Source organism: Phragmites australis, chromosome 4 (genome assembly GCF_958298935.1).
Source record: "Phragmites australis chromosome 4, lpPhrAust1.1, whole genome shotgun sequence".
Taxonomy (NCBI): domain Eukaryota; kingdom Viridiplantae; phylum Streptophyta; class Magnoliopsida; order Poales; family Poaceae; genus Phragmites; species Phragmites australis.
In genome coordinates this window covers 2,501,397-2,522,347 of record NC_084924.1, presented here as the reverse complement: position 1 = coordinate 2,522,347, position 20,951 = coordinate 2,501,397, and the positions used below count along the sequence as shown (strand labels likewise).

The 20,951-nt window shown below is 51.3% G+C and overlaps 1 protein-coding gene across 2 annotated transcripts; it reads right to left on the bottom strand.

Annotated features, from left to right (window-relative positions):
- Positions 1–6,544: 6,544 nt before the first annotated feature.
- Positions 6,545–11,154, bottom strand: LOC133915174 (uncharacterized). Of its 2 annotated transcripts, none has more exons than XM_062358234.1 (7): positions 10,765–11,154; positions 9,711–10,333; positions 7,818–8,388; positions 7,626–7,726; positions 7,464–7,544; positions 7,254–7,381; positions 6,545–7,127 (listed from the first exon to the last, which is right to left on the bottom strand). In XM_062358234.1, exons 2-7 carry the CDS (start codon positions 10,272–10,274, stop codon positions 6,989–6,991), a joined length of 1,584 nt encoding a protein of 527 aa, XP_062214218.1. In that variant the 5' UTR covers positions 10,275–10,333; positions 10,765–11,154; the 3' UTR covers positions 6,545–6,988. The 2 variants fall into 2 exon arrangements, with proteins under 2 accessions (XP_062214218.1, XP_062214217.1); XM_062358233.1 differs by having other exon boundaries at positions 9,711–10,330.
- Between the last annotated feature and the right edge of the window lie 9,797 nt (positions 11,155–20,951).

Below are 20,951 nucleotides of genomic sequence, written 5' to 3'. Positions count from 1 at the left end.
TGAAACGAAATCGTTGCTTGCCTATTGACCCAAGTTAAAGGATCAGTGTACATAGGGAAGTAATTAATATGCAAAAGATCATTACTCATATGCATGCATGTTTCATTGTACCTTAGTGGAAAATTAAATCAAACTAAATTGGCTGAGTTTTACATTCCCTCAAGACAAAACAAAAGGATCAAGTGACTTGCAATGAAATCGAGGATGCATATAAGTACATTGTACATGGGAGTCTCAATGTTCAGTAGGTATTCATGAATGTATGGATCCTCATGAGGACAGGCACTCACAAGAAAATGCACAAAAGGCTGCTGCGTCTGCATATATAGTACCAGTATGTTGATAGTTCCAATTTTTTCAGAGCAGTTCAGGACAGCAGGAGCACAGGTTTCTACATCGAGATATTCTACTCGCTAGCAAAAAAAGCTTTGTGTCTGTACGACAGTACATCTAACTGTCAGGGCTCAGGGCATGGCAGAAGTTTTCATGATTTGATCCGACCTCCCAACGTAACAGTGAATGTTATAATACTCATATAGCTATAAAAAATAAACGAATAAATAATGAACTTAAAATATAATTCTCTTGTATGCATGGATGGATCTATCTGCGAGTGACTTGTGTAGTAGCACATGTTGCTGTCTATAATCCGCCCTCATCTCTGACTATTTTTAGCGGGCAGAAAACGTTGGTTACAGTGCGTGTATCTTAAGATCCCATATATATGTCGCACTAGTCCGGTTGCAACTATCCAACGATTGATGTGACTTACAGCATTCTAGAACGAGATCCTCGTGCTGATATTTAGGGAAAAAGTACTCTTGTAAGTGGTAACACTATTATTGGAGTTTCAGTCAAATCCTTGCAAGTTTGACTCACTAGTTGGGGGCAGTGTGATTATATGCATAGTATAGCTAGTGATTGGTCACTAACTCACTCCACTAAACAATTAGCAATGACATAAAAGGAATTGCATCGTCTTTAATAGGATGTGGTCTTTGTGATCCAACAATCAAATCAGCACGAGTCTTAGGGTCAGTTTGTGATTGTTGTGTTGTATTGTGCTGTGTTGCGAAAACAAGTTTGTTACATAAAAATTACTAAAGGGGATTTAACGGCAATGGTGCATAACCCGCCACTTTTTTTTTCTTTAAGCATGAAATGAATCAAGAGAGCTGCATTCAATTTTCTTTTGGAGAAGAAATATTGTCAAAGACAACAGATCGCAGAGAAGAAGGAAAAAAAGATTGACACTGCTAGTTATGTTTTGCTCTCTCTCTCTCACACACACACTCACACACACACTGCACGCACATCACTTTTCCACATGCAACAAGTGACTTAGGTTGTTAGTACATAGTATATTGTTGTCAATGGACCAGTGACGGAGCTTGGACTTAAAATTAGAAGGGGCCGACACTAAATGATAGATGAACTAAACAAAGTAGAGGTGGTCACTTTGAAGCTTAATTAGCAAAATCATCTAAAATACTGCTACCTTTACTATGTACTTGAACAAGGGCAAAGCCCCCCTTGGCCCCAGTGAAACTCCGTCTCTGCAATGGACCATAGTACTTGAGAATGAGATGTCCACCAAACAAATAACTACTAGCTCTTTCAAGTTCCAAAAACTCCTTTTGGTTGTAAAAGGCAGAGAGGAGAAGATGCATACAAGCTAGCATGCATGTGAAGGAAGTTGAAAGGATGAATCCGATTGGTAATGAGGCCGGCGCGCGTGGCGGGGCGCGTAGGTACAAAGGAAGCGTGCGGGGAAGGAGATCGAGTAGACAGGTACCGGCCAGGCCTACCATGGCGAGGGTCGGCCTCACCCTCGGCTCAGCTCCTCCCTCAGCTAACCCCCCACATGTACAGGCCCGGGGACCATGCAATGCATGGCCACGTCTCTCTCTCTCTCTCTCTCTCCGTGCTTCCTGTGCTGCTGCTCTGATCTGCAGTTTGGTGATCCCTATACTATACACGCACGCCTAACGCCTTCATTTCATGTGACCCTTGTAGCATGGAGTGTACCAGCAGTGCTGTTGCAGATCCGTGAAAATGGCATGCATGCACAGTGAAGGTCACAGGGCTTATGTCTTATCCTTATGTAGGAGGAACCATGAATGTATTTTTTAGTCACACAACACAGGACAGAAACACAAGCTAATAAGCTGTAGTTGACTCTTCGTCATCCTTCCTTGTGTGCTTGTGCATACACCTCTCTCCCTCACACATCTACGAGCGCAAGCGCGCGCGAGAGAGAGAGAGAGAGAGAGAATAGTGTCAACGAAGTACGTGTGTGCGGTGGTTAGAGAGAGAGAGACGATAGATAGATGAAGGATGTAGAGGATCCGGGGCACGCGTGCTGTGGGGAGTGTGAGCAAGGAGGGGCAGCGGGCAAATCATTCCCTTTGCCCCAACCAACCAACCAACGGAACGCCGCTCTGTCGTCTCTTTCTTTCCCAAGCTTTCGTACGTACGTCTTCAACCCATGGGCTACGTCCGGCCGGCTCACTAGCTCGATCACTTCCATCAGCGTACGCAGCCCCATTCCATTGACCGCCGGTCCTCCCACACACGTGACGCTCATGCCCCCCAACCTGTCCACCGTACCTCAGTACAACGCTCTCTCTCTCTCTCTCTCTCTCTCTCTCTCTCTCTCTCTCTCTCTCTCTCTCTCTCTCTCTCTCCCTTCACCTCTAGCTTTCTCTCTCTAATCAGTAGTAATCACGGCCTAGCCTCCATCCAATTAACCACTTTACTACGTACCTTTGTTCTTGCCTCTCTTCCATTCCTTTTGTCCATGTTCTCCTTCCACGTTACAATTTCTAGCCAGCGACACAAAAGAGCTCCAGCTTTCCAAAACTTCAAGTGATAAGCTATGTCTATATGCTCTCCATCTCTGAGTTGATACTCTTTGGAAAAGACAACTTTCTCTTAAACTTTTGGGCTACATAGCTATAATGCGTGCGTAGGTCAAAGAGCACATGGGGTATGCGTGATGGGTCTTACTCCCTTGGGAAAAAAAAAGGGTGCATGTATTCTTTTTAATAATCATGTTCAAAATCTTGCAGAAATATTCAGTTTCAAATTGAAATGATTTTGGCTCATGTTTCTCATGATTTCTGCTTACCGTTGGTACCGGTATACACCCCTCTCCTCGCCCCCAGTTTTCAAACTGAAATTTGCAACCATGCCCTAGGTTATACTCCCTCCGGTCATAAATACTTGTCGCTTTAATCAAGATCTGATCAAATTTTTAAAACTTTAATCGTAAATAGCTTCCAAAATATATTTAATTTAGAAACATAAAAAATCACACATATAGATTTATCTTGAAAAATAATTTCATAATATTATAGTTTTATTAGATATTATAACTGTATTCTAATAAAAAATAATGATCAAAGTTGTATGTTGAAGACTGTGAAAAATCAAAAGCGACAAGTATTTATGACGAGAGGAATAATAGCAAACCTTACAGCATGGGAAAAAATTACTCAGAGCTTGATCCTTTTCTAATATATAGGACAACGGCTAATAATCAGCACTGAAAAATTATTTCACAGTTTGTTTCGTTTTAACAATAATATATTCCCCTCAAAAGTATATTAATACAATTGATACACAAATTCTAATATCACCTGATGGTCAAAACAAGATGATAAGGAGTGGCAAATAAAACAAATAAAATTTCATGCACAGCAGACAGCAATGCAGCCAGCCATCAGTAGTGTAATTTGCTCGAGATGAAAGTGAAAAGGGAAGGCAATAAGTATGGTGGCTTTTGACATGCGCGCTTGAGAGGCCATGATTAGCCGTGGAGATGGACGATCATGAGAGGACGGCAAAAGATGGGGCAAAAGAGGTGAGTCGTCAGGGAATGCATGCATGGACGGAGGAATGAAAAGAAGAGAAGCGAGATCAGAGCCTACCTGTGCAATGTTTGGATGTCTCCTGTCTCCAGCAGCAGTGAAAAAACGTAAAGAACTGGGGCAAAGGGATCTTCGTTATGAGTGAGTGAAAGAATGGATGTCCAAAACCACAAAGCAGGTCCTCGGATCGTGTGCGGCTCACCAGGTTGTGGTTCAGTATGTATGTATGCATGCTCGCTGAAAAAGCACAGAGACGTGTACATGCTATTATTATATACTTTCAGTAAAAACCGTGTTCCAAAAGTTACTTTCCAACGAGATGATCTACAGGTCTTTCTCTCTCTTCTTTTTTTCTTGCTTGATCGGGTGTTTTCACTTTTCACCCTTGCTCACGCCGGGGCTGGAACCCGACCCGAGCGGGGCAATCTTGCGTTCTCGCATTGGTGGCAGATGATCTACCGATCTAGAGCTTCTTCTTCGTGATATGTAACCTGTAACAGGATGAAGCAGGTACTCTATCTTTAGCTTAGAGAAAGCAATCGAGCATCACATCAATGGCACTCTTAAGCTAATTGTTTAGCTGAGTGAATACTAGAGCGGTATTCTTTGAACTTTTTTAGCCTTGGTTTGCTGTAACTGGTACTCCAGTACTACTAGTACCAGCACAGTAGCTGAAATGTGGTACAGTTACGGGCACTTGTCCCGCCGGATTCAGTTAGAGCTAGTTGAAGAGATAGCTCTAAGGCTGAAGCGGGTTTACTTTACATCTTTTTTTAATATGAAAAATTATGAACAGCAGAATTCATATAAATTTTTAAAAATATATTCTAATAATTAGAGCTCTCTCGTCTCGTGTTTCACACATCTAGTTTTAAAAAATTATGAGCTAACTATTGGAGTTGTCTTATAAACAAGGCAAAAAAACAATCCACGTCTCGTGTTTCGTGCACCTGTCGGATGGTGACCGTTCCTCGATGGAGCATTGAGACATTCACAGGGAAGGGAAGGGAAGGAAAGGCACACTGATTCAGAGCAGTAGGGAAGAAGTGATCTTGCTGCAGCTGAGCTGAAAGATGCCGTTCTTTTCAGCTGAGGTGCCACGACTTCCGTACTACAGTTTTACGCGCGTCTGTCGAAAGCCGGCCTTGCACGCGTGAAGCCATGGCCAGAGCCCGGAGAGAGGAGGCTAGCTAGCTCAAAATTTGACCGGGAGTAAGAGTGAGCATCGCTTTTAGTTATCGTATTGACTGCAGTCGCAGTGGAGCTAGGAAGTCAAGAGACAGAATGAATGAGAGGTCAACACTCGTACACGTACAGAAAGATCGTCTTTCGCCCTGTGGACTCATCGAAGGTTGTTGACAGCTTTGGAGCAGTGGTGGATGCAGCCTCCAAGTGTAGAGGGGACTTTCTTTTACCTTCTTCTCCTTCCCACACCATCTCCTTCTTCTTCTTTCCTTACTCCTTTTCTGCCACCGCTACTTTTCTAATGGAGGTGCAACCAGTAGAAGGCTGGGGGTTGGGGGTTGAGCTAGCCCCGGTCCGTTGGATCCGCGACTGCTTTGGAGGAATAGAGGGGTGGGTGTCTCCTCTCCTACTCCCTTGCTATCGAGCGTAACCGTACGTGCGACAAGTTCATCGAGTACACACAACTGTGGTGTTCTTTTTCGCTATCTTTCCACGCTTGATTCGAGATTTGACTTGCCATGCGTCGTGGCTCACTCAAATTTGGAACCACCGAGGTTTCAACGCGAATATATTTTTTTCTTCTTCTGAGAAGACAACAAGAGTACAAATTGTTCACTATCCCCACAACAATTGACCACAGTAAATTTGATTTCGCGGGCTATCTTTTCTCCCTCTCACGAGAATAGCGGGCCATCCGAACCGACGGGGGTTCGAAACTCAGTCCCGCTCCCTTCGGACCTGTAACGAAGATCACGCCGTAGAAAAACGCCGTTAAAAAAAGGGCCATCTTGGTACGTCAGGCTGTGACCGCGCAAACCGTGCGGCTTACACAGTGTCGCAGCCCCCAAAATGGACAGCCCGACAATATTGTCCAAAGCCTGGCCACCTACTTGATCTCACGGCCCATGTAAGCCTAGCGTCCATTCGAGCCGGCCCACGCCGTGGTCGACCGGCCACCCAACCAAACGGAACAACAGAACGAATTTTCCTTGTTGTCCGATGAATAGACGATTTTTATTTTAAAAAAAAGATGTCCATTGATCCGGTGACAAGGTTACTTCACTGCATAACACATCTTTAAAAACCATAATTTTTTCATGTACACTCGGATTGAGATGATTTTTTATAAAAAAGCTATATATTTTAGTAAGATCGATAACTTTGTAATTAATCATTTTTTCATTTGAATCTATTTTTAAAAAATTGTTAGAACATTCAGATCTAAACATTCTAGCTATTTTTAAGCAATAGTTATAGATCTCATCTAAAACTATAATTTTCATATAAAATTCTTCATCCGAATTCATATGAAAAAAAAAATGATTTTCGAACATATATTGCGTAGTGAGATTCCCTATCACCAGATGAATGGGAGAATGGGCGACAGACCCAAAAATCGCCTATTCATCGGGCGGCATTCACCTAAACTATTGCAAATGGTAGACACTATCTTGTCATGGTGGTCCACGACGACCGGATCACAAATATAAACCACATGCCCTTGCAATGTGTTGTATCAACATCGCAAGCTTACAAGCGATTTGAACCCGGAGACACCCCGCGCCCAGGCCCAGGTCGGTCACCACACGCATCACAAGCGGTGCGTACACACCAGCAACCAAATAACAGCCACAGCTAACGATCTCGTGACCAAATCAGAGTAACAAGCCGTACAAGCAGAAGATTGCTGTACAAACACTTTCCCCTTTCTCACTAGTCCGATACATCGACCATAAGGTAAAACCACCATTAAGACGCCTAACGCGTTCACAGAAGGCAGAAGGAAACCGGCAGTCACCCCATTTATTGTCAGGTTGATTGTTAGACTAGCAAGGAACCACAAAAACAACACACCAGCTAGCTGGCCATGTCAACATACAGTTTACCAGCCTACTGACGGTCACGCTTGCATCAGATCAGGTAGATTCACGTCATGTTTGCTTCCCACCACTTCCCTGAACAGCCTTGTAGCATTTCAGGCTACAGAGCGGAAGCTTCGTCTTGGAGTCTCGGTACTTGTATGGGCTTGTGCACGATGGCCCTGCGCATTTCTCCCTTGGAGGTGGATAGCTGATGAAATGAAATCAAGGAAGGAGAATCAAATGCAAGAAATATGACAGCAAAGTGAATCAACTTGTGGATGTTCTAAATGAAATGATCGAAAGCACAGAAATAAGTAATAGCGCTGCATGTCACCTGATAGGCTTGGAGTTAAATATGCTTGGAAGCCCCATACTCTCAGGGAATGTAACCACAGTTCCTTCTGGCCCCATGACAGTTTGGATGCAATTTTTTCTGTACTCTTCTAATCTTGCTTGCTTTTCCTGAAAAAGAGGCAACGGGAAAGATGAATTTATTGCAGCATATAGGGAAATATAGCTACTGTTATACTTCAGGAATATGTACCTTCTCTTCCCGTTCTTTTTGTTTCTTCTCTTCCTTTTTCTTCTCAGAATCAATACCCAGTATTTTCCTCATTGCTTCAGCCTGTGCAATTTGAGTTAGTAAAATAGGGCTGCCCAACTAAAATACCATATGAAGCTATGAACTAAAAGCACAGAAGAAAACCTGTTGTTCCTTCTCTGCCTTCTCAACTTGCATCTTACGCCTCTGAGCGGCTTCTGCTTTTTTTGCTTGTATCTCCACTTCTGAGAGCTTCTCTTTATGCTCTGTAACATAAATAACAACCGCATTTAGGATCATATCTGAGGCAGAACTGTAAGTATCAACAAAAGTCAGAAATATAAGCTAAGAAGTTACTTCTTGATGAAGCGGGTGGTAAGCCATCAGGAAATTCAATCAGGCATTCACCATTGCCACCCCTGCCTTGAAGAGCTCGTTGTCTTGTTGTAAGACCAGGAGTTTCAATCTTCACATCTGAAGGCGAATCAACTTCCTTAAAACTATTATTTTCATCCATCTCAGGTTCCTCCTCTTCAATAAACTCATTGCTATCCCCTAATTTCAACTTCTTCCTGCCATCCCTGCTAGATCGTGACACTCTAAAGTCCTCATCCACTTCATATGGGGTGCTCTTATTTTTAGAAACTTTAGATAGCTTCTTTATCTTGAGACCATCGTCAAGAGAATCATCATAGGCTACATGACCAGTGGTTATAGGATACTCTGGTGCAACTTTAGCCCCTCTTAGTTTTTCAAGATAACGTAATTCCCCATCTTCATCATCAGAATCGCCATCAAGAGTTCTCTTCTTAGGAACCCTTTTGCTCTTGCGGACAAGGTCAGAAGATGGTGAAATATCATGCCTATCTCCATGTTTTCCTTCGATACGATTACCATTGGTTTCTTTGTTTGTGGGCCCACCAGAATCCTAAAGAAAAAAAGAAGGTAGCGACTAATGAATACAAGTGGAATGAAAAAAGATCAAATACAAAACCACTGAAATAATGTATCTTCAATTACTGACAGAAAATAAGTATGACAAGTATGACGACTCACAATTACCATTTAAGTCAACAAGATACTTAAGATGAACCATAACACAACATTGTAAAGCCATGGACAAGAGAGTGGAACCAAAACAAAATCAAAATCTCATGAACTGTAGCATACAAGATATACTGGGCGAAGATAACCAACATCTGAAAAAAACATGAGTTATCTGGTTATAGCTGTGTCGGCAAGATCTGACCACCAAAAGTTTCCAATCGTCAATATACCAATCGCCATAGATTGTTAGCGGAGACCAATCTTCGAGGCTAAAAAGAGTAATGAACGGGGAATACCGGGTTGTCCCTGCCCACATTTCTCTTAGATCTGCCCCTGCTCTGGTTCCTTCCCCGACCCCCTCTTGAACCCCTGCTTGACGAGCTCCGTGGCATCTCTCCTGGTGTCCGCAGCAGGCCAGGGTCCACGGCGGTCTAGCAAGCGAGCCCAGGAGGGAGGCCAGCAAGAACCCAGCGTGTGGTTTTAACCGCCACAGGACCGGAGATGGAACAAGCCGCAGCAAGGGAGAGGAAGGATCTAGGTTTTACAATACGGAAGAGGAACGAGGACTTGTTGTATCAGTGGGGACAGTGTTGATTATAGAAGGGGCGGGGCTGTGTGCAGTCTCCTGGTGGTGTCCGCAGCAGGCCAGGGACCGCGGTGGTCGAGCAAGCGAGCCCAGGAAGGAGGCCAGCAAGAACCCAGTGTGTGGATTTAACTGCCACAGGACTGGAGATGGAACAAGCCACAGCTGGCGAGAGGAAGGATCTAGGTTTTGCAATACGGAAGAGGGATGAGGACTTGCTGTATAAATGGGGGCAGTGTCGATTATAGAAGGGGCGGGGCTGTGCACAGTTGTTGACAGAAGGAAAAAGGAATTGAATGGATTTGTATATTGAAGAAGTTTGGCAAACTTTAATGCCATTAAACCAAGCCAGAACCAGCAAACTTTCATCGCATATATCAAAACCTGGAAACTTTTGGTGCCATATGTATTTACTCATTTTTCTCCCAAAATGATATTCCAAGTACTAACTGAGGGGTGAAAGCTGCTACTAAAACTAACTATCTAAGAACATACGAAGATGCCACTTCAGTCAGAATAGTGAAGTAAATGAAATACTGGACAAAATCAGGTGAGCATTAAAGATATGAAAGTGCATCATGATTTCATACATACATGTCCAGAAAGTGCATAGAACAAACCTTTTGCTTATGCCGGTGAAAAGAACCATCTGATGTCACAGGAGTGCCACCGTCAGCCACTTCTTGGATGGTTTTCGTATGTATGGTTCGAGTAATGCCGCCAACTTTGAGCTTTACTTTTCTCAACTTATGTTCACCTGGCACATTGGCATCTCTCGGGACCAACTGCGGGTTATCAGGGGATCCAGAGTCTCTTGTGCATTCCAGTGCAAGAACACCATCACTACCACGCTTGGCACCATCCTTCGACTTGCTGCTCCGATTATGGCCATCGTAATCTCCTCCAGCTCTATCCTCTCTCCTTACTTTCTTGGACACGTCACTCCTGTGAGGCGTGGAGCCCTTCATCTCAGGGCTATTGAGGTATAGCTCCTTCCTCCGATGCCCACTGACTTCAATGCCAGGCTCATCATCATGGGAAGTGCTCCGCGACTGCGCACACAGGATGCCATTGTACTCGGACGCGAGCTGCTCGGTGGGCCTCGGCTTCCTCGATGCAACACTCCTTGGCCTCTTCATTACTGCTTCAGTGGCGTTAAGTGGAGGGTTCCCGCGCCCCTCCATTACAGCACACACTTATATCCAGAAGAAATTTCCTTTGCGCTAGCTATCTGCGCTACCTGCTTGTATTAGAATGCAGCATGTCAACTACTGTAGTATGAAAACAGGCCGCTACTGCCAAACAGAAGCATCATCGAATCAGAACAGCTGTAGATAATCGAATCCTGCACGAGTGAACCAAAACACTGCATACTCGAAAACCAACAACCATGAAAGAGAGAGCATAAACCGAGAGAAATTGCAGAAACTCAAATAGAAGCACCTCGGACCACCAAGAGAGGCCGAGAGGCGAGAGCACAGCGAAGAATCAAACCCCTCCACCCAAAACCCTCGAAGCTCCGAAAACCCCAGACGAGGAGAAATCAAACAGCGCAAAGGACCCGCAGCACAGGCGAACTCCACCCCAGCACGCGAACCCACGACCGCCGCCGCCGGGGCGAGCACAAACCCTAGAGCGACCGGACACACAACCAGGGACGGGGGACGGCTTTACCTCGGAGGGGGCGGACCGACGACGCGCCCAACCCACCAGCGCCGACTGAGAGGCGGGCGGCGGCGAGCCGGTGGGGAGCTAGGGTTAGGGTTCGTGGCGAGAGGGGCGAAGGCGAGTGCGAAGATATTTGGGCCGGGCCCGTGCGGCGTGACGAGGTGGGGAGGAAGATGGAAGGGGGGATGACGCGGGTGAGGAGGGAAGGGAGGAGGAGCGCGAGGGGGGTGGGCTCGTGCTGGGCGACGCGTAAGCGTAATTTCTCCCATCCCCTTCTCTCTCTAGGGGGGAGGGGGGAGAGGCTGCTCGCTGCGCTTTGCCGTCAATCCCACCACGCGCCCCGACACAGCAACACTGCCCCTTCCCGTTGCCTTCTCCCTCCTCCTCTCTCTCTCTCTCTCTCTGTGGAATGGATGGCGCCCTCTCGATCCACTTCTTTGGTACGCCATGTCCGGTCACTTTCGGGATATTTTGCGTTCACACCCTTCAAGTATTGAGGTACTCGCTTCAGTTATAAATACAGATTTTTGTTAGACCATCTTCAATAGATAAAAAAAATTTATCATCTATAATATTATTATAATATCCTTTATTTTTTTATCTCCAACAGTTACTCTATTTCTCACCTTACATTACTCTACTTCTTCTCTCGAACTCACGTGCATACTGTGTGAATAGTGATGCGGATGCTATAGGGTACCAACAAATTTAGAGTAGCACATTCTCACTCAGCAACACTGTTCACCTTGATACCGTAGTTGTTAGAGGTAAAATTCCAGCGCAATAGTGTTTTTTCGGGTTCCTGTAGCACTGAAAACCTCCCCTGTTAGAAATGGTCTTACTTTTTACGATTTTCAATGTAACTACTATTTTATATTAAATTATAATTATAATATTTTATAAAAATATAATATTATGAAAATATTTTTTAGATAAATCTATATATATGTTTTTTTCTTTTAAACTAAATATTTTAGAAGCAATTGATGGTCAGAGTTTTAAAAATTTAACTGAATTTGGCTCAAAACGATAAGTATTTATGATAGGATGAAGTATTATCCGGCACTCGTGTTTTGGTGGTGGATCCAAACAAAATGGTAAAAATATGGAGAAAAAGAGTGATGAGGTGGTGGTGGTTGTTGGAGGATTAAATCCAGTCGTAGGAATCCCGATAGACCTCTTTTTAGATATTCGGTCGGGGGATGATCCTAAGTATGTTTGTCGGAGAAATAAATGGAAATGAATACAACGGCTGGTGGTGGTGGAGATGACGGGCCGGATGGCACGGGACGAGACCCGTGCAATTAATAACCCCACGTCTCTCTGCCAGAACGTGGCAGGAACTGACGCTGAGCGCGGCGGGAGCAGTTGGAGGTGACAGGCCACGCACGCTCTTTAAATACGGCCTCGAGCCTTTGACTAGCTGACACCTCATCGGTGGGCCCCTCGGGGGCCTTTCTGGGTCGTCGGGGTACCGAGTGCTCGGGGGTACTATTCACCTCCCCGAGCACTCTCTCCCGAGTATGCTCCTTCTTGTCCTCGGGGAACCGAGTGCTCGGGGGTACTGTTCACCTCCCCGAGCACTCTCTCCCGAGTACTCTTGTACGGATCCTTGGGGAACCCAGTGCTCGGGGACTGCCGCTGTCGGTGTATTAGGAACCAGGGGTCCCTGAGTCCTGAGACCGGGCCGGCCATCCGCCACGTGTCACCATCACGCGAGGTCCACCCTGCAGGATGAGAAGAAACTAAGTCCCGGGAGAAGGTGCTCGGGGCCGCAGCCTCTGGTTCCCGAGCACCCCAGTTCCCCGACGACCCGCAGAGTCCAAGACCGGGAAGGAAGTACTCGGAAGGGTTCTCACTTACCCCCGAGTACTGTAGTCCCCCGATGATCCAAACAGCCAAGTGCTCGGGGCTGCACGTGGCAGCCCCCGAGGACTCGGTTCCCCGAAGGTCTCACCCAAGTGCTCGGGAGAGAGTGCTCGGGGCTGCACGTGGCAGCCCTCGAGGACTCGGTTCCCCGAAGGTCTCACCCAAGTGCTCGGGAGAGGGTGCTCGGGGCTGCACGTGGCAGCTCCCGAGGACTCGGTTCCCCGAAGGTCTTACCGAAGTGCTCGGGAGAGGGTGCTCGGGGCTGCACGTGGCAGCTCCCGAGGACTCGGTTCCCCGAAGGTCTTACCGAAGTGCTCGGGAGAGGGTGCTCGGGGCTGCACGTGGCAGCTCCCGAGGACTCGGTTCCCCGAAGGTCTTACCGAAGTGCTCGGGAGAGGGTGCTCGGGGCTGCACGTGACAGCTCCCGAGGACTCGGTTCCCCGAAGGTCTTACCGAAGTGCTCGGGAGAGGGTGCTCGGGGCTGCACGTGGCAGCTCCCGAGGACTCGGTTCCCCGAAGGTCTTACCGAAGTGCTCGGGAGAGAGTGCTCGGGGCTGTACGTGGCAGCCCCCGAGGACTCGGTTCCCCGAAGGTCTCAGCCAAGTGCTCAGGAGAGAATGCTCGGGGCTGCACGTGGCAGCCCCCGAGGACTCGGTTCCCCGAAGGTTCGCGCAAGATCGTCCGACGACCCGAAGGGTCCCATCGGCGGGGTGTCAGCCAGTCAAAGGCCTAATGCCGCATTTAATAAGCACACGCGGCCTGACATTCTGACATTCTCAGTTGCCCACGCCCTAGTGTGAGACCCTGCCATGCTTTGGCAGGGGGGCGTGGGTCCATTAAATGCACGGGTCCCGTCCCGTTTTCATCCGGGTGCCTCGGGATAACGTTGCCAGAATCGAAGCGCTCCGCCTGGCACCCTGCCCTGGCAGAAGGACAAGACAGGGTGGGCGCACCGGGCACCTCTATGGCTGCCCGGTGGGCCCTCTTAATGGCGCCGGAGGACATCCACAGTGGCGGGTGGTCGGATGCACGCCGCATTTTTCCACCGCCCCTGTCACTTCGCCAAGACGGAATGATGACGCCTTTCTCCGTGGCACCTTGGCATTCGCGCCCCCTCTTTCCCATTCAGGATAAGTCGAGGTCGGCGCGCCTATAAAAGGAAATGATGGAGAACACATAAAGGGCAGGCGAAACCCCAGACCCCAGACGACAGAAGAAACCCCCAGTTGATGATTCGAGATTAGAGGCCACGCCAGATCAGACGAGACGGCATAAACAGGAGACATAGAAGAAGCGCGACGAACACGATAGAACAAGAACATCGCAAACAAGCTCGAGCAGAGCTAGAACACGGGAGCCTCAAGCTCTCTGTAGACAGCGCACCCTTGTAACCAGATACATCCTTGAAGAATTCCTTTCAAGGAAAGATATATCGCTCACACAGGAGTAGGGCGTTACGCCCCCGTGCGGCCCGAACCTGTCTAAACCCTGGTGCATCTATCTTTTTTGTACTAGGTCGATCATCCCCCACCACCAGCCGCTGTATTTATTTCCGTTCCCATTTATTTCCCCGACGAGCTCATTCAGGATCATCCCCCCGGTCGAATCTTTAAAAAAGGGGTCTCTCGGGATCCCTGCGACAGGAGTTCATCCTCCGACGAGCGGATGCTCGAAAAGCTAGGTACGCACGAGATCGAGACCACTGCGGAGCTCTTCGCACTGGCCGATAAGTGCGCCAAGGCTGCGGAGGCCAGGGCGTGGCATGCTCCTCGCCCCGCCTCCGACCAGCCAAGTTCTTCCCGCTCCGACAAGCGGGAAAAGAAGAAGAGAAGGAAGCGCGAGGCCGCTCCCGTCGAGCCGACCCAGGGCCCCGCCCATAGGGCGCCGCAAGAGCCCGACCGCCGGCAAGAGCACCGGCCGGGCGTCGACCGACGTCCCGCAAGGGCCCCTGCTAAGGCTCCTCCTCGGGCCCCCGTGCCCACGAGGGCACCGGCACCAGCTAGGGCACCGGCTCCCGCAAGAACCCCGGCCCCCGGCCGAGCTCCTGCTCCAGCGAGGGCCCCCGCTCCTGCGGGGCCCGAGCCAGGTAAATGGTGTCCCATACACCAGACCAGATGGCACGACCTCACGGAATGTCGTACGGTCAAAGGACTCGTGGAGCAGCGCCAGAGGGAGCGCGACGAGTCCCGCGGAGGAGGCGATGCTGAGGTCGCCCCCAACAACACCGAGCTCGGCTTCCAGGAGCCCGAGCACGTCGTCGCCTTCATCGACGGAGGCGCATACACGCCTTGCTCGCGCCGTGGCATCAAGGTCATGCGAAGCGAGGTGTGCTCTGCAACCCCGAGCGAGGAGGCCGCAAGGCCCCTGAGGTGGTCGGATGCTCCGATCACGTTCAGCATGGCTGATCACCCCACCAGTACTGCAGCCGTGGGGCGACTACCTCTGGTAGTGTCTCCCACTATCTGCAATGTTAAGGTCGGCAGAGTGCTGATCGACGGTGGTGCCGGCCTCAACCTCCTCTCCAAGGAGGCTTTCGAGAAGCTGTAGGTGTCCTCCAGGCGTCTAAAGCCATCGCTCCCCTTCTGCGGAGTGACCCCCGGGCACTCCCTGCCCCTCGGGCAGGTCGAGTTGCTCGTGACGTTCGGGAGCCGGGACAACTTCCGCACAGAGTGCGTCCTCTTCGACGTCGCGGAGCTCCCTCTCCCCTACAACGCCATCCTCGGGCATCCGGCGCTCGCCAAGTTTATGATGGCTGTGTATTACGCATACCTCACGGTTAAGATGCCTGGCCCCACGGGCCCCATCTCCGTGATCGTCGACTCCGGCAACGCCGTCTCCTGCGCTGAGCAGTCTTACATGGCTCTGGTCTCAGCGCAGGCCGAGGTCGATGGCTCTCCAGGGGGTCCGGGACCCTCTTCATCCAAACCCCGACTCGCCGCCGACGCCTCTGTTCCAACGAAGGAGGTCGTGGTGGGCGAAGACGCTACCCAGGTCGTCCGGATCGGCGGTTACCTGGGCAGCAAATAGGAAAGCACGCTCGTTGCCTTCCTCCGGGCTAACGCAGACGTGTTTGCGTGGCAACCGTCCGACATGCCCGGGATCCCTAGGGAGGTGATCGAGCATCACTTGGCGGTGCGTCCAGACGCCCGCCCGGTGAAGCAGAAGGTCCGGCGGCAGGCGCCTGAGCGCCAGGAGTTTATCCGCGAGCAGGTCAGCAAGCTCCTCGACGCCGGATTTATCCGAGAAGTCCTCCACCCCGACTGGCTAGCAAACCCAGTCATCGTCCCGAAGGCCAATGGCAAGCTCCGCATGTGCGTGGATTACACCGACCTAAATAAGGCTTGCCCTAAAGATCACTTCCCCTTACCTCGCATTGATCAAATTGTAGATGCAACTGCGGGATGCGATCTTTTATGCTTTTTAGATGCAAACTCTGGGTATCACCAGATTCGCATGGCCGTAGGGGACGAGGAAAAAACTGCTTTTACCACTCCGGTGGGGACTTATTGCTACATGTCAATGCCTTTTGGCCTGCGCAACGCTGGATCTTCCTTCCAGCGCGCTATTCATATTACCCTTGACTCGCAGGTTGGCCGCAACGTCGAAGCTTACATCGACGATCTCGTGGTCAAAACCCGAGACCGCGCCACCCTGCTCGAGGACCTTGCCGAGACTTTCAACAGTCTCCGCTCTACCCGCCTCAAGCTCAACCCAGAGAAGTGTGTCTTCGGGGTGCTGGCGGGCAAGCTCCTTGGTTTCTTGGTTTCTGGCCGAGGAATCGAGGTCAACCCAGAGAAGATCCGGGCCATCGAGCAGATGCGACCCCCGGCTCGACTCAAGGAGGTCCAGTGTCTCGCCGGCTGCATGGCAGCCCTCGGGCGCTTCATCTCCAAGCTCGGGGAGCGAGGACTCCCCCTCTTCAAGCTTCTGAAGAAGTCCGGTCGTTTTGACTGGACGCCGGAGGCCGAGCAGGCCTTCCGTGATCTAAAGAAGTACATCACTTCGCCACCCGTGCTGGTGGCTCCCTCTCAAGGTGAGCCCCTACTGCTATACGTTTCGGCCACTCCTCAGGTCGTGAGCATAGTGCTGGTGGTGGAGCGCGACGAGTGTTTAGGGCCGGGTGCTGGGTCCCAGCTCCCAGAGGCCCCCGACCACTCACCTGTCCTCGCGGCTCCCCCTGGGCAAGGGGTCGAGCCCGAGCACACTGCTCCTCCCAACCAGGGAGTCGAGCCCGAGTGCCTGGCCAGCCCCGACCGTACCGCCAAGCCTGGGGGCTGCAGCAGCCCCCCCGGGTGGAGCCGCCGTCCGGGCCCGCCGGGTGCAGCGACCGGTGTACTTCGTCAGTGAAGTCCTCTGCGAAGCCAAGACAAGATATCCCCAGGCTCAGAAGCTGCTCTATGCCGTGCTCGTCACTTCCCGGAACCTGCGCCACTACTTCCAGGCGCACAAGGTCTCAGTGGTTACCACGTATCCACTGGGACCCATTCTCCAGAATCGGGAAGGCACCGGGCGCGTTGTCAAATGGGCAGTAGAGCTGGCAGAGTTCGACCTACACTTCGTCAGTCGCCAGGCGATCAAAAGCCAGGCGCTCTCCGACTTCTTGGCAGAGTGGACGCCCGTCCCCTACATCGTCCCAGAAGAGATCTCTGCCTATCCCGGGCACAACGCGCCTGGGTACTAGGTCATGCACTTCAACGGCTCCCTCTCGCTGAAAGGCGCAGGGGCCGGAGTGGTTCTCACCTCCCCAACGGGTGAAGAGCTCCGGTACGTCGTGCAGTTGCAGTTCCGCGCATCCAACAACATGACGGAATATGAAGGTCTCATCGCCGGCCTCCGGGCTGCGGTGGGGCTCGGGATTCGTCGCCTCCTGGTTAAAGGGGACTCCTAACTGGTCGTCAACCAGGTGTCCAAGGAGTACCAGTGCACGGATCCTCAAATGGCGGCGTACGTGGCTGCGGTCAGGAAGCTCGAGAGGCGCTTCGATGGCCTGGAGTTGCGGCACATTCCTCGCCGCGACAACACTCTGGCCGACGAGCTCTCCCTCCTGGCCTCCTCACATGCGCGCGTCCCTACCGGAGTCTTTGAAGAAAGACTCGCACGGCCTTCCGTCCTGCCTGCCGAACAAGATGAAGGGGAAACCTCGAACTCAATTCAGGGGACCCCAGCGGTGCCCTCAGTGGGAAGCCCCGTCAGGGCACCGCCGTCCGGCGAGTGCGCTGTGCTTGCCGAATGTTCTCAAGATGCCTCGTGGATGTCTGATATCCGATGGTACTTGAAGGAAAAGTTCCTACCCGAGGATGAGGCGTCTGCCGAAAGAGTTGCTCGGCAGTCCAGACGCTATGCCATAGTAGATGGGGATCTCTACCGGCGTAGTGCAGGAGGTGTCCTCCTGAAATGCATCTCCCGGGCTGAAGGCGGCGATCTTCTCGCTGAGGTCCACGAGGGCGAGTGCGGTGGCCATTCATCGTTCCGCACGCTGGTCGAGAAGGCCTTCCGGCAAGGTTTCTACTGGCCTACAGCTCTCCAGGATGCTTCCGAGCTGGTTCGGCGCTGCAGGGCGTGCCAGTTCCACGCAAAGTAGATTCACCAGCCAGCTCAGGCTCTTCATACCATTCCCCTGTCATGGCCTTTCGCGGTCTGGGGTTTGGACATTCTGGGTCCATTCCCCCGAGCAATCGGGGGCTATGCATACCTATATGTCGCCATCGACAAGTTCACCAAGTGGCCGGAGGCGGTCCCAGTCATCAAGGTGACCAAAAACACGGCGCTCCAGTTTATCCGCGGTATCACCAGCCGCTTTGGCGTCCCGAACCGGATCATTACCGACAACGGCACCCAGTTCACGAGTGCCCTGTTCGGGGACTATTGCGAAGACCTCGGCATCAAGCTCTGCTTCGCCTCCGTCGCTCATCCTCGGAGTAACGGGCAGGTCAACCGCGCCAACGCGGAGATACCGAAGGGCCTCAAAACCTGGACCTATAACGTGCTCGCTAAGCACGGGAAGGGATGGGTGAACGAGCTGCCAGCCGTGCTGTGGGCTAATCGGACTACGCCAAGCCGTGCCACCGGGGAGACTCCGTTCTTCCTCATCTACGGCGCCGAGGCGGTCCTCCCCTCCGAGCTCACTCTGGGCTCCCCTCGAGTGCATGCGTATTCTGAGGGTGAGCAGGAGCAACAAAGGCGCGATGACGTGGACTACTTGGAAGAGCGCCGGCGGTGTGCCGTCGTCCGGGCGGCTCGGTACCAGCAGAGTCTGCGGCGTTATCATCTCCGCCATGTCCGGGCCCGGTCTCTCGAGGTGAGGGACCTAGTTCTCCGACGCGTCCAGTCGCGCGAAGGAATGAATAAGCTATCCCCTGTGTGGGAAGGTCCTTTCACCGTGATCGCGGTCCCGCGGGCAGGTTCTTTCAGGTTGGCGACAGAGGAAGGACAGCCACTCCCGAACCCGTGGAACATCGAGCATCTCCGGAGGTTCTACCCGTAGATGATCGTGCTCGCGGCTCAAGTCAATCAGGCCGGGGGCTTCCCCCGGCCCAAGCAGTCCGAGGGCTCCACCCCTTGGGTAAGTCGCCGTCGCCCAACCTTGTAAACATTGCACATTCAGTATTTCAATAGGCAATCGCTATATCGAAATATTTTTCTGGATTCCGTATGTTTAATCTGTCTGGTGAGGTGCTCGGTTGTGCGAGAAAAAGTTCGCTCTCTCATTTTCCCCGCTGATAAAAGAATCCCAATCGGTATGCATGCGAGCAGTCGCCGCTGACTTACGTCCGGCATGGTAGGCTGTGGTGTTCGGTGTCGTGGTAGGCTCCCGGGCACTACCGAGTTTCGGGGTGCTCTGGGTAATCCCATCACTCGAGCTGCTCGAGTAGTCCGGAGCTCAGGCCCCCGGAGCGGGCTGTCGGTGCTCGGTCTGGTCTGTCATACCCGGGCGCCACCGAACCATAGGACCTTTGGGTTATGCCTCTGTCCGCTCTTGTCCACCGGTTTGGGTATTCAAGAGGTCTCGGGTCGAAAACGAGAGCAGTCTATAACAAGTACCGCACTAACAGAGCGCACCAGACAAAGAAATTCTATATTCTCTCTTAAGTCACAGGCCGACAATCAAAGAGCAGTTCGACTGCGAGGGCTTCAATGCCCCGGTCTCCGGTCGGCCCCAAGGGTCCTCGGGTGGTCCTACCACTTAGGCATGAGTGGTCGAGATCACCCGACCCCGGGAGCCTCGTGTGCCTCTGGGCGCTCGGGCGCTCCGCTGAAAGAACCAAGTCCCCAGGCACCCCGAGCTCGGAAGCACACCCCTCCTGGATCGGTTGGCCGGAAGGCCGACAGCTGTTCGGTGAGTGGTTATATTCAGACAAGTCTGCTTTCAGTAAATTTATGTTCCCGAGTCATTCTCGGGGGCTCTCACGCTTTAATCTGTTCGGCGAGGTGATCTCCTCGCACGCAAAACCCTGCCGCGTGTCTACTTTTTCCTGGAACGACAGAACGGTTTGTAGAAAGGAGTACCGCGCATACGGTAATGTCTGACCGAAGCCCTTCGTGGTGGTCGTGGTGTTCGGTCCGCTTTTAAGGACCTCGAGCACTACCGAGTCCTTGGGTGTCCTGGGTAATCCTATCGCTCGAGCTGCTCGAGTATTCCGGAGCTCAGGCCTCGAGGGCGGGCTGTCAGTGCTCGGTCCGGTCCGTCTTAAGCCAGGGCACCACCGGATCACGAGGACTCTTGGTCACATTTTCGCCCACACGCGTCTCCCGTCTACTAACTGAGTGGTCGCGAAGTGAAAAAGTGTTCACCGGGCACGGCGTGTTCCGTGCTGGATCGATCTATCTCCTGAGCAAGGAAGTTTGTGTCTTTGTTTCTTAACTTGGACAATACGGACTCGCGAGAGCTCGAGGGTTGACTGCACCAACAACAGCGATCGGGACAACTTTGTTCTCGGGGATGGGAAGGTCGGGAACGGCCCGACTGAGTACTCCCCGGGACTTCAAGGCAAAACATCAGAAGAAACATCAAACACTCAGAGAAATTAGAGTTGCGAGCCCAAAGAAAAGCTGTCATTATATTCACAAGGCATATACAAAGCGTTTCTAAGGGATCACTCCTATATTTACATTCATCAAGACAACAAAAGAAAGAAACAACTACAAAAAGATCTAGTCTGCGGCGGAGGCGTCAGCTGAGTCCTCTGAGTCGTCCCCGGGGGCTGGCGGCGGCGGCACCTCCCGCCTGAAGCCGGCCGCCACCACGGCGGTGGTACTCCGGACCGCTTCCCGGGCGGCCTCTCCCTCAGCTTCGACCACTCCCTCCCGCGCCGGCTCCAGCGGGA

Bases quoted from the DNA above. Each gene is read 5' to 3' on its own strand.
- LOC133915174 (XM_062358234.1), bottom strand. From the start codon at position 10,274: ATGGAGGGGCGCGGGAACCCTCCACTTAACGCCACTGAAGCAGTAATG. The intron at 7,545-7,625 runs GTTTTCTTCTGT...CAAATTGCACAG, and splicing joins AGGCAGAGAAGGAACAACAG to GCTGAAGCAATGAGGAAAAT. The intron at 7,382-7,463 runs GTACATATTCCT...CCTCTTTTTCAG, and splicing joins AAAAAGAACGGGAAGAGAAG to GAAAAGCAAGCAAGATTAGA.